Source organism: Oncorhynchus mykiss, chromosome 5 (genome assembly GCF_013265735.2).
Source record: "Oncorhynchus mykiss isolate Arlee chromosome 5, USDA_OmykA_1.1, whole genome shotgun sequence".
NCBI classification, from domain to species: domain Eukaryota; kingdom Metazoa; phylum Chordata; class Actinopteri; order Salmoniformes; family Salmonidae; genus Oncorhynchus; species Oncorhynchus mykiss.
In genome coordinates this window covers 54,757,343-54,771,135 of record NC_048569.1, presented here as the reverse complement: position 1 = coordinate 54,771,135, position 13,793 = coordinate 54,757,343, and the positions used below count along the sequence as shown (strand labels likewise).

The window sequence follows — 13,793 nt, the reverse complement described above, 5'->3', positions numbered from 1 at the left end:
TTTTGCTTGAGCTTAACACTCATTGCTTTGCCTTGACCCTAACATGACATTTCTCCCAAATCCTGGCAGGCAGAGATGGGATCTGTGCTGCCACAAGAAGCCCTGCAGAGGACAGTGATTCTCCACAAAGGGTCCATGTCAAAGTCAAGGGACGCTGCACAGTAAAATAGTGAACGTTGTCTGAGAGAAAGCTCTAAGTACAGGCCACAGAATTAGGTTATATGCTATCAATCCATTCTTACTTCTGGTGGATATTAGCAATAGAGCCAACTGGATATAGACCAACTATATCAGTCAGCCTATAGCTATAGATTGCATCAAAGAAATTATCATTTTAAAGTGTTCTCGTATCACTCACTCAAAAAAAAAGAAGCCAACTGACATTTACTCCTGACCTGTTGCACCCTCTACAACCACTGTCATTATTATTATTTGGCCCTGCTGGTCATCTATGAACATTTGAACATCTTGGCCATGTTCTGTAATAATCTCCACCCAGCACAGCCAGAAGAGGACTTGCCACCCCTCATAGCCTGGTTCCTCTCTAGGTTTCTTCCTAGGTTCCGGCCTTTTCCAGGGAGTTTTTCCTCTAGCCACCATGCTTCTACACCTGCATTGCTTGCTGTTTGGGGTGTAAGAAGGGCTTTATAAATCAATCTGATTGATACATTGCTTTCCAATTTTACTAACACATTCACAATATAGATTATGGTGACAGTGTCAAGTGTGAATCAGGGCTATATCGAGATTCATGTATAACATTCTTATTTGCCATCAGCGTGCCTACCTTGGTGCCAGTCTCTGAATGCGTCTCCTTTAAGAGTGTTTTATCACACGGTTGATGACGCTCTCTCGTGCTGTAAACACGGCTCGCTCAGCTGCGTGGCGGAGCTCATACCAAGGGCCCGAGGTAGGCTACTGTATTTACGTAGACTGGGCTATTAAAACGCTGTTCACCTCCTCATATGATATCTGCAGAATCTCCTGTCTGAGGTGCAATGGCTAGGAAGACTGACATTCCTCCTTCATACTATGGTGAGTCGCCACGTTCGTCTTTGTTTAACGTCGGTAACCGTTCTTTCTTCAAGACATGACAAAGGATAGCCTACAACAGTATGCTTACTTTTGTTATTGGGTCGCTTCTGGCGCTAGCTCTGATTTCCAAAATCTAACATTGTAGCAAGATACAATACAATATTATGCACATGTAACGCTCATATAAAGCAATACTTTGTTACAAAACTGGATGCCGAATTAACCATGCGTGTTGGCTACCAAAATAACAATGTTTTAATTTCGAAAGTAGGCCTACTGGATATAATAATGTCATGATATTGTTTAATTCACTCCAGTCATGAAATGTAACACAAGTGAAACTTTCTATTATAGTTTGGCTATGGAGCTCTGCTTTTGTTGATCACAGAATACAGTGCACCCTCTTGGGGATTAACACTTGGCGTGCAGTGTACACAAACATATTGGTACAAAAGGTTATTGTTACAGTTTTAAACGCATACTCTGGTTAAATTCAACAATTATTATTAAAACGTTTCCATTTTCCTGTTCAACCATTGACAATGGATGACTTAAATGTATTGGTTTGATGAAGAAAACAAGTGAATTGCATCTGAAAGCCAAGATAAACAACAATGCTCATAAACAATGTCCATTGTTATTTGGCAAATAGGCAAGCAATGTAAAGAGAGTATTTGTTTCCCTTTGTCCCTAAGTGACAGTTTTCGGACTGGTTGGCATATGGATATTCAATCTCTGGGCAGATTGACTGTCCATTAGCTGGTCCTCTTTGTTAGGTTGTTTATGAAAATGATATAATCCTGGACTCGTGCCAGATGCCATAGAAGCCACATAACTACAGTATTTCAAGTGTGAAATGACAGCTTTTATGAGCAATAATACGGTAATAACACAGTTTGCCGCAGATTATTAGACAAAGGAGCACTGATACAGTATTGCAGGCAGAGCTATGTAAGCTCTAGCTATGGCTTATGTAATTACAGAGTAATAGTCAATACACTGAAGGCTATTTTACTCATGTCTGTTGTTATTACAGAAAGTACATGTCACAACGTCTTATAAGTAGTGATTTTAAGGTCATGATTATAGGATGGCTTGACCCTCATTATAATCAATCATTACTGTGCATGATCAATCATTATAATTGGGTCATCCTTATAATAGCTGAATAGCTGAAACCAGTGTGTGAGCCAGCCCAGTCCAAGCAGCTTATCTGAACACATACAGTATCTTATCCACAATGTAGTCTTTGAGACAACAGGCAAAGGTAGGCTACACTTCCCTAGTATTTATTTAGACAGTGAAGCAACATTTTTTTTATTTGGCTCTTATACTCCAGCATTTTGAATTTGAGATCAAATGTTTTCATGCATAGCTATCTGTTTTACCATTTTGAAATGAATGCACTTCATGTACTCTACATGACCAAAAGTATGTGGCCACCTGCTCGTCAAAAATCTAATTCCAAAATCATTCCATTAATATGGAATTGGTCCCCCCTTTGCTGCTATAACAGACTCCATCCACTCTTATGGGAAGGCTTTCAAATAGATGTTGGAACATTTCTGCAGGGATATGCTTCCATTCAGCCACAAGAGCATTAGTGAGGTCGGGCACTGATGTTGGGCGATTAGGCCTGGCTCACAGTCGGTGTCCTAATTCATCCCAAAGGTGTACGATGAGGTTGAGATCAAGGCTCTGTGCAAGCCAGTCACGTTCTTCCACACCGATCTCGACTAACCATTTCTGTATAGACCTCGCTTTGTGCACGGGGGCATTGTCATGCTGAAACAGGAAAGGGCATTCCCCAAACTGTTGCCACCGGTATCCTCTGTATATAGCCTCGCTATTGTTATTTTACTGCTGGTCTTTAATTATTTGATACTTTTATTTCTTATTCTTATTTTTTAATAAATGTTTTAAACTGCATTGTTGTTAGGGCTTGTAAGTAAGCATTTCACCTGTTGTATTTGGCGCATGTGACAACTAACATTTGATTTGAAGTTGGAAGCACAGAATGGTGACCTTAGGCTTGTGTGCGGCTGGTCGGCCATGGAGACCCATTTCATCACGCTCCAGAAGAACAGTTCTTGTGCTGACGTTGCTTTCAGAGGCAGTTTGGAAATTGGTAGTGAGTGTTGGAACCGAGGACAGATAGAGGTTACGTACTGTGAGATTGCGTGGTCTACCACTTCTCGGCTGAGCTGTTGTTGCCCCTAGACGTTTCCACTTCACAAAAACAGCACTTCCAGTTGACCAGGGCAGCTCTAGCAGGGCAGAGATTTTATGAACTTGTTGGAAAGGGGCATCCTATGATGGTGCCATGTTGAAAGTCACTGAGCTCTTCAGTAAGGCCATTCTACTGCCAATGTTTGTCTATGGACGTTGCATGGCTGTGTGCTCAATTTTTGTAAATAACAGCTGGTGCACGATATCTAAGGAAGTCTTGAGGTTTTGCTCGCCTGAGGTAAAGTATCTCATGATAAGTTGTAGACGACACTATCTACCTAGAGTGTTTTCATCTGTATTTTTCGTAGCTGTTTACACACCACCACAGACTGATGCTGGCACTAAGACCGCACTGAATGAGCAGTATTCCTCCATAAGCAAACAAGAAAATGCTCACACAGAGGCGGCGCTCCTAGTAGCCGGGGAGTTTAATGCAGGGAAACTTATATCAGTTTTACCAAATTTCTATCAGCATGTTAAATGTGCAACCAGGGGGGGAAAAAAACTCTGGACCACCTTTACTCCACACACAGAGACGCATACAAAGCTCTCCCTCGCCCTCCATTTGGCAAATCTGTCCATAATTACATCCTCCTGATTCCTGCTTACAAGCAAAAATTAAAGCAGGAAGCACCAGTGACTCGATCAATAAAAAAGTGGTCAGATGAAGCAGATGCTAAGCTACAGGACTGTTTTGCTAGCACAGTCTGGAATATGTTCCGGGATGTTCCAGTCATTGGCTTCATCAATAAGTGCATCGATGACGTAGTCCCCACAGTGACCATACGTACATACCCCAACCGGAAGCCATGGATTACAGGCAACAACCGCACTAACCTAAAGGCTAGACCTGCCGCTTTCAAGGAGTGGGACTCTAACCCGGAAGCTTATAAAAAATCCCGCTGTGCCCACAGACGAACCGTCAAACAGGCAAAGCGTCAATACAGGACTAAGATCGAATCGTACTACAGCGATTCTGGTGCTCATCGGATGTGGCAGTGCTTGCAAACCATTACAGACTACAAAGGGAAGCACAGCCGAGAGCTGCCCAGTGACACGAGGCAAATAACACTGAAACATGCATGGATGGATTACCAGGACGTGTACTGCAAGAATGCGCTGACCAACTGGCAAGGTTGAGGTTGAGCGCCAGTTCTAGGTCGAAGAGGCTTCTAAACAGCTTCTACCCCCAAGCTATAAGATTCCTGAACATCTAATCAAATGGCCACCCAGACTATTTGCATTGCCCCCCCCCTTTACACTGCTGCTACTCTGTTGTTATCTATGCATCGTCACTTTAGTTAATAACTCTACCTACATGTACATATTACCTCAACTAACCGGTGCTCCCGCACATTGACTCTGTACCGGTACCCCCTTATATATTGTCTCACTATTGTAATTTTACTGCTGATCTTTAATTACTTGTTACTTTTATTTCTTATTCACATTTTTTAAAACATTTTTTTAACTGCATTGTTGATTAGGGGCTTGTAAGTAAGCATTTCACTGTAAGGTCTACTACACCTGTTGTATCCGGCGCATATGACTAATACAATTTGATTTGATTGAGTGTTTGTTGCAGCTCGTTCCAGTCGCTCGCGACCCAGGGATGTGTCGGTGTGTCCAAACTTTTGACTGATACTGCACATATTCTATTCTTATTAACAATAAAAGTGACTCCAATATGTCACAATATCTTATTTACCAGTAATTTATATTGGGCACAACAGCATCTGAAACACAACCAAAACAACTGCAAATGCATCCAACGAGTTTATAGAGTCACAAGCTTGATGTAGTCATTGCATGCTACGAGTATTGACCCACATACTAAACTTTTGACTAAATTGAAAACACTAAGTGAATATGTGTATATACAGTGGCAAGAAAAAGTATGTGAACCCATTGGAAATACCTGGATTTCTGGAAAAATGTGTCATAAAATGTGATCTAATCTAATTCACAACAAAAGAAAAACACAGTCTGTAGACATTCACAGTGCAGGGTGGGAAAAGTATGTGAACCCCTTGGACTGGTTGACCCTCCTTTGGCCACTCCAGGAGGCATATTTTCTTTTGTTGAAGCGTATTTTCTTCTGTTGATTTACTTCTGTGTTTTGGGTCGTTGTCCTATTGCATCATCCAACTACTGTTGAGCTTCAATTGGCGGACAGATAGCCTCCTGCAAAATGTCTTGATAAACTTGGGAATATATTTTTGTGTCGATGATAGCAAGCTGTCCAGGCCCTGAGGCAGCAAAGCATCAGCAAACCATGATGCTTCCTCCACCATACTTTACAGTGTTTTACGTATTGTAAACTCATCAACAGAGATGTTAGCCTGTCTTTAGCTGACACTCTGGGATTCTTCTTAACCTCATTGAGCATTCTGCGCTGTGCTCTTGCAGTCATCTTTGCAAGACCGCCACTCCTAGGGCGAGTAGCAACAGTTCTGAACTTTCTCCATTTATAGACAATTTGTTTTACCGTGGACTGATGAATATCAAGGCTTTTAGAGATACTTTTGCAACCCTTTCCAGCTTTATGCAAGTCAACAATTCTTAATCTTAGGTCTTCTGAGATCTCTTTTGTTCGAGGCATGGTTCACATCAGGCAATGCTTCTTGTGAATAGCAAACTCAAATTTTGTGAGTGTTTTTTTACAGGGCTGGGCAGCTCTAACCAACATCTCCAATCTCGTCTCATTGATTGGACTCCAGGTTAGCTGACTCCTGACTCCAATTAGCTTTTGGAGAAGTCATTAGCCTCGGGGTTCACATACTTTTTCCAACCTACACTGTGAATGTTTAAAATATGTACCCAGTATAGACAAGAAAAATACAATAATTTGTGTGTTATTGGTTTAAGCACCCTATTTTGTCTGTTGTTGTGAATTAGATGAAGATCAGATCAAATTTGATGACAAATTTATGCAGAAATCCAGGTAATTCCAAAGGGTTCGGATACTCTTTCTTGCCACTGTATAGTGTATCTAGTCCCCCCATTTGAATGTGTCATATAGTGTATTCAATTGAATCAAAAGTTTAGTATTTGGGCCCATATTCATAGCATGCAATGACTACAACAAGCTTGTGACTCTATAAACATGATGGATGCATTTGCAGTTGTTTTGGTTGTGTTTTGGGATTATTTTGTGCCCAATTGAAATTAATGGTAAGTAATGTATTGTGTCATATTGGCGCCACTCTTTTATTGTTAATTAGAATATAATATGTTTCTGAACTCTTCTACATTAAAGGGATACTTCGGGATTATGAAAATGAAGCTCTTTATCTACTTACCCAGGATCAGATGAACTTGTGGATACCATTTTTATCTCTCTCTGTGCAGTTTGAAGGAAATTTCTAACTAACTTTAGCACAATGACTGGAAGTCTATGGTAAAAGCTAGCAGGCTAGTTTTACCATAGACTTTGTCATTGCACTAACGCTAGTTAGCCTTGGCTCGCCAAACTACCTCTAACGTGATTTATACTGGACGCAGAAACATTAACAATGTTATCCACCAATTCATCTGACTCTGGTGCAGTAGACAAAGGGCTTCATTGCCAAAATCCTGAAGTATCCCTTTAATGTGGATGCTACCATCATTACAGATAATCATGAATGAATTGAGAATAATGATGAGTGAGAAAGTTATAGATGCAGAAAGGTCATGCCCCATAACATGCTAACCTATCACCATTACCACCAACTGGAGAGGTTAGGATTGTCTTGGTTGTATGATATTTATGCATCTGCTACTTTCTCACTCATCATTAGTCACGATTCTTTCAGGATTGTCCTTAATTATGGCAGCATCCACGTTAATGTAGAAGTGTTCAGAAACATATTCTATTCTTATTTACAATAAAAGTGACTCCAAAATGACACACAATACATTATTTGCCATTCATCTCTATTGGGCATAGCATCATCTAAAACACAACCAAAGCAAACTGCAAATCCATCCAACAAGTTGGTCGAGTCACAAGCTTGATGTCGTCATTGCGTGCTAGGAATACGGTACCAAATACTAGACGTTTGACTAAGTGCAATACACGATAAGTGAATTTGTCCAAATACTTATAACGCCTTCAAATGGAAGGACTAGATACTTAAAGTGCTTTCATTTCTAAATGGTATAAAAAAAGATACTGTATGTATGAAAATATCCTCACATAAAAGGTGACATTATGTACTGTCACCTCATAAAACACAATGCTGGAGTATAGAGCCAAAGTATAGAGACAAGTTCTAAATAAATATGTAGGGGAGTGTCTATAGTAGAACTTGTCATTGTTAGTGAGTGTCATGGTCCGTATATTCAGTATGACTTCATGGGAAAGTTGCAGTGTCTGTCATCTCTCTCCACACTAACCCTGTGTGTCACTCGGTTCCCATGACTCCAGGCCCCTGCCAATCATGTTTCTAGCATGTCAGCTGGAGTTTGACCTCTTACCCCAAACTCAGGATTCAGCCCACACTTTAACGGGATAGTTCGGGATTTTGGCAATGAAGCCCTTTATCCGCTTTCTCGGAGTCAGATGAACTTATGGTACCATTTTTATGTCTCTGCGCCCACTGCTAACTAGTGTCAGCGCTATCTTAACGCAAAGACTGGATGTTGTCGGGAAAGGCTAGCATGTCTTTGCGCTAAGCTAGTTAACGAAGTCTCGCAAAACTACCTCCAAATTCCTTCATACTGGACGCAGAAACATAAAAACGGTACCACATGTTCATCTGACTCTGGGGAAGTAGATAAAGGGCTTCACACAAAATCCTGAACTATCCCTTTAACACTGTGATGAAGCAGAGCTAGAGAGAAAGCTTTACTGCAACATTCTGAACATAAAGTTTCAACATTTGATTGTATGCTTATGGTGTAAACTACCTGATCACTCCAATGCAACACGTTGCTGTAATTATCTAAAGGATGGGAATAAGCTCCTCCATCTGAGAAGGGAATTGAGGCTCTGCGTCTTTAAATGCAACCTGGGCAGTTGGAGACTTAGTCAGTGGCGCATGGGATGGAGTTGTGCTGACTCCCCATGTTTAGGTCAGCTGATCTGTTCAAATGGCCTCTCTCTGGTGCTGTTGCTCAGTCAGCCAGCCTGTCCAAATGGTCTTTCACAGGCAGAGAGGGATACTAGGGGTAAAAAGTCTATCGTCCTCCCCAACCTGCCTTTAGCAAAATGGAAATGGATGAGATAGTCACATACACACACACACACACACACACACACACACACACACACACTAGGCAAGCAAGCAACAATACACATAGATTTGATACACACTTGCAGACATGCTCAGTTTGTGCACATTCTATCACACACCAACTTTCACACTTCCAGTGCTTTTTCACAGACAATCAAAAAAACGTTATTAAGTGACAATTTAGATAGAGTAGCGTTCACCGTCAAAAAATGATGAGCTGGGCACCTTAATAATTAACACATTTCTCGCATGATCAGCTTGCCTGAGTGTGGCATTTTTACACCCATGATTGGCTTTTAAGTGCCTCGGCTCTCTTCTACCACTCACTCAATATGAAGACTGATGGTATCACAGTGTGGTACTCCTACACACCTTCGTTTACTCTGTATGATGCTCGTACTCATTATTTTGAACAAGGTTATGTTCTTCCCATGTGAAATGCCTCAGCACTTTCCTCAGACTATTACAGTGGAGCCTATCACGGTTGCCTGAAGTTTCGGAGATGATGACAGACTTGAGTCAGTTAAAAACTTCCACAAGCACACATTGTATCAAGTCAGGCGAACATGAACTGCCTTTTCTTGACCCTGCGCAAATTGAACAGAGTTGGCTCTAAATGGACAACTATGTCTCTTTGTTTCAGGCAACGCTATGCACACAGGCGTTGCTTCAATATCCAATTTGCAGCATGGATACAGTCCCTCTCTGTGTTGGACTGCTGGGCTAACTTACAACGACAGTGATTTATTAAGCACAACCCAAAGACAGAGTGAATGAGACGGCTGCAATCGCAGCATGCAAACAGCTTCAGGTCTTTGTTTGAGTCTGTGATACTGTGAGGTCGGGGATCATGATGACGGTGGTGGAGAATACACGGTGTCGAATGATTCAGGTCCAACAACCGATTCCACACACAGCTGGATCATTATCCTGAGATGAAAGTCATCGATTGCTGCTCCCGTGCTATTTATTCTGTACGTGGGGCTGCAGAGGTGAGGGCCTTTATGTAAAACACTTCAGGGATATGCTATTATACTGGGTTCTCAGCCAACTCCACATTGATGTGAATTAGAAAATGACTGAGAAATAGAGAGAGGAGAGCGAGAAAGGAAAAAGCGCTTGAGGCATAGGCTTATGAGAATCCCTTAGCCTGAGGATAAGCACCAAGAGGTTCTAAATGAACATTAACCACATTAAGAGGCTGGCCCTCCCTCAAGGCCCCAAAATCAATTCTTACTGTCACTTAATCAATTAAGTTAACTAAGTGATTGTTTTGGGTACTGGCTGTAACGCCACATGCAACTTTAGTCAAATTGGCAACAGACTGATATTAGAGAGTTGTTGTGCACGTCATTGAAGTGTCACATTTGATTAGATGTTCAGGAGTCTTATGGCTTGAGGGGTAAAATATGTTTAGAAGCCTCTTGGACCTAGACGTGGCGCTCTGGTACCGCTTTCCGTGTGTATTACTGTGAATTGTTAGATACTACTGCACTGTTGTAGCTAGGAACACAAGCATTTCGCTACACCCGCAATAACATCTGCTAAATACGTGTATGTGACCAATCACATATGATTTGATTTGATCACTGTATTAGGGAGAGGATTTAGTCTGAAATGCAATGTGTAGTGTTAATAACAATAAAGGAACAACATTGCATGCGTTTGTGTGTGTACTTGATTTAGCATTTAAACTGTGGTGCCTCTCCCCAAACCTACATATTACACAAGTCCCCGAACGTGAATCGAGATTAATAAACAGGCGTCGTTTCCCGCGTCTCACCACTAAAATCCATATAAACCCAAACCAAAGCCAGTTGAGCCTGTCACTGGTCCAGAATGAGACTCATTTCACAGGAAAACAGGGCTGCTAGTGACATGCCTGGGGACCTAGCCCCCCCCCCCCCCCCCCCCCCCCCACCTCCCATCACACCCTGCTACATCAAACAAGTAGCCAAGGTCACAGTCCCCCAAACACACTGCCTGCTTGCCTCTCTTTCTCTCTACTCTGGCTCTGTCTGCTGCAGGCTAGCTGTCAGAGGCTGACACTAAAATGCTAACCCTAACCCCCTGGGGGAGCCCACCCTGTGCCCTGCTGCCTCTCTCCCTCCTAGAGAGTGGATGTCAGTGTGGTGTCTTACGGTTTTGGAACAGGGGGCTGTTTAAATATTGCTCCTATGTTGAAGTCCACTCCAGATATGCCAGCCACAGTGCATCTGTGGTTCTGGTGGCTCAGTTGGTTGGAGCATGGTGGTTGTTAAGTCAGAGTTGTGGATTTGATTCCTGCATAGGCAGAGGATCTATTGGGGGTAATTGAGTTAAGCTGAGTGAGGACTCAGGAGTCTGATATAAGTGCAGACATTTGGGAGTTCTAGTTTGTTAAAGGAGAGGATAGACTTTTCCAGGTGTATGTGACATTAGTGAGAGCGATAGGGAACAGTGCTGAGAGAAAGAGAGTGGTTGTGTATGCATGTCCTAATAAACTAAAATATAATACAGCCCTCTAGAGTGTTTAGACCGCTTTGATTTCTTCTGTGATGGATTCCAAATCCTTTATTTAGGTTGGGCCATAGCAGGGAGAGTGGGTAGTGTGATCAGCATGCTGCACCCAATGTGAGGCTCAGCGCGGTTTTATGTTAAGGCAGTTCTCACTGTGTGTGTGTGTGTGTGTGCATGCTCGCACGTTCAGTGGGGTTTACTAATATACTAATAACACTTTGAAGCCGAAGGTCTGCCCTAAAGATCCGCTCTCTTGACCCTTGGTGTCCCAAGCTTGTGATAAGTTGGGTTTGGTGGAGGGTTATGACAGAACACAACACAGACGGACTGGGTCGATACAGTATACAGGCCAGAGAGAAGAAGATGAGCCTCAAAGAACTGCTACGGTTTTCAAATCAAATCAAGTGGAATTGTATTTGTCACGTGCACCGAATACAACTGGTGTAGACCTTACCGTGAAATGCTTACTGACACGCCCTTAACCAACAATGCAGTTTTAAGAAAAATAAGACTTAAGAAAATATTTACTAAATAACCTAAAGTTTAAAAAAGGAACACAATAATGAGGCTATATACACAGGCTGTACCGGTATTGTAATATGTACATGTAGGTAGGGGTAAAGTGACTCTGCATAGATAATAAACCGTGAGTAGCAGCAGCGTAAAAAAAAAAGGGGGGGGGGTGTCAATGCAAATAGTCCGGATAGGCATTTGATTAGCTGTTCACCCATCTTATGGCTTGAGGGAAGAAGCTGTTGAGGGGCCTTTGGACCAAGACTTGATGCTCCGGTACCGTTTTCTGTGCGGTAGCAGAGTGGCTGGATTCTTTGGCAATTTTTGGGGTCTTCCTCTGACACTGCCTGGTATAGAGGTCCTAGATGGCAGGAAACCTGGCCCCCGGTGATGTAATGGGCCGTACGCACTACCCTCTGTAGCGCTTTGCAGGGTAGAGTTATGGTAAGGGCAACGGAGAGCTTTGTACATGTCTCTGTGTGTGGAGTCTACACACAATACCCCATAATGACTAAGAGAAAACAGGTTTTTAGATTTTTTTTGAAATGTATTAAAAATAAAAACAGAAATACCTTATTTACATAAGTATTCAGTCTCTTTGCTATGAGACTTGAAATTGAGCTCGGGTGCATCCTGTTAACCTTTGTCCTTGAGATGTTTCTACAACTTGATTGGAGTCCACCTGTGGTAAATTCAATTGATTGGACATGATTTGTCTTTATAAGGTCCCACAGTTGGAGGTGCTTGTCAGAGTAAAAAACAAGGTGACCAAGAATCCGATGGTCACTTTGACAGAGGTCTAGAGTTCTTCTGTGGATATGGGAGACCCTTCCAGAAGGACAACCATCTCTGCAGCACTCCACCAATCAATCAATCCATCAATCAAATGCATTTATAAAGCCCTTCTAACGTCAACTGATGTCACAAAGTTCTGTACAGAAACGCAGCCTAAAACCCCAAACAGCAAGCAATGCAGATGTAGAAGCACGGTGGCTAGGAAACACTCCCTAGAAAGGCCAGAACCTAGGAAGAAACCTAGAGAGGAACCAGGCTATGAGGGGTGGCTAGTCCTCTTCTGGCTGTGCCGGGTGGAGATTATAACAGAACATGGCCAAGATGTTCAAATGTTCATAGATGACCAGCAGGGTCAAATAATAATAATCACAGTGTTTGTCTAGGGTGCAACAGGTCAGCACCTCAGGAGTAATTGTCATTCAGAGTATCTCTACCGCTCCTGCTGTCTCTAGAGAGTTGAAAACAGCATGTCTCGGACAGGTAGCACGTCCGGTGAACAGGTCAGGGTTCCATAGACGCAGGCAGAACAGTTGAAACTGGAGCAGCAGCACAACCAGGTGGACTGGGGACAGCAAGGAGTCATCAGGCCAGGTAGTCCTGAGGCATGGTCCTAGGGCTCAGGTCCTCCGAGAGAGAGCATTAGAGAGCGCGTTAGAGAGAGCATACTTAAATTCACACAGGACACCGGATAAGACAGGATAAAGGGTCCAGATATAACAGACTGATCCTAGCCCCCCGACACATAAACTACTGCAGCATGAATACTGGAGGATGAAACAGGAGGGGTCAGGAGACACTGTGGCCCTGTCCAACAATACTCCCGGACAGGGCCAAACAGGCAGGATATAACCACACCCACTTTGCCAAAGCACAGCACCACTAGAGGGAAATCTTCAACCACCAACTTACCATCCTGAGACAAGGCAGACTATAGCCCACAAAGATCTCCCCCACGGCACAACCCAAGAGGGGGCGCTAACCCGGACAGGAAGATCACATCAGTGACTTAACCCACTCAAGTGATGCACCCCTCCTAGGGATAGCATGGAAGAGCACCAGTAAGCCAGTGACTCAGCCCCTGTAACAGGGTTTGAGGCAGAGAATCCCAGAGGGGAACCGGAGAGAGGGGAACCGGCCAGGCAGAGACAGCAAGGGTGGTTAGTTGCTTCAGCGCCTTTCCGTTCACCTTCACACTCCTGGGCCAGACTACACTCAATCATAGGACTTCAATAAAATAAAGACTTAAAGGTTGAGACCGAGTCTGCGTCTCTCACATGGGTAGGCAGACCATTCCATAAAAATGGAGCTCTATAGGAGAAAGACCTGCCTCCAGCTGTATGCTTAGAAATTCTAGGGACAGTAAGGAGGCCTGCGTCTTTTGACCGTAGCGTACGTGTAGGTATGTACCGCAGGACCAAATCGTAACGATTAGGCCTTTATGGTAGAGTGGCCGGACGGAAGCCACTCCTCAGTAAAAGGCTCATGACAGCACGCTTGGAGTTT

The 13,793-nt window shown here is 43.0% G+C and overlaps 1 protein-coding gene across 4 annotated transcripts in view; it reads left to right on the top strand.

Moving 5' to 3' along the window:
- Positions 1-849: 849 nt before the first annotated feature.
- The window catches only part of slc44a5b (solute carrier family 44 member 5b), a 52,961-nt gene continuing 40,017 nt past the window's right edge, over positions 850-13,793 (top strand). For 3 of the 4 annotated variants that reach the window (XM_036977856.1, XM_021603365.2, XM_036977855.1), the window contains exon 1: positions 850-1,035. In XM_036977856.1, the coding sequence (XP_036833751.1) occupies positions 999-1,035 (37 nt within the window). In that variant the 5' untranslated portion in view covers positions 850-998. The remainder of the gene's footprint in view (positions 1,036-13,793) is intronic. The other variant, XM_021603366.2, reaches the window with a different exon arrangement.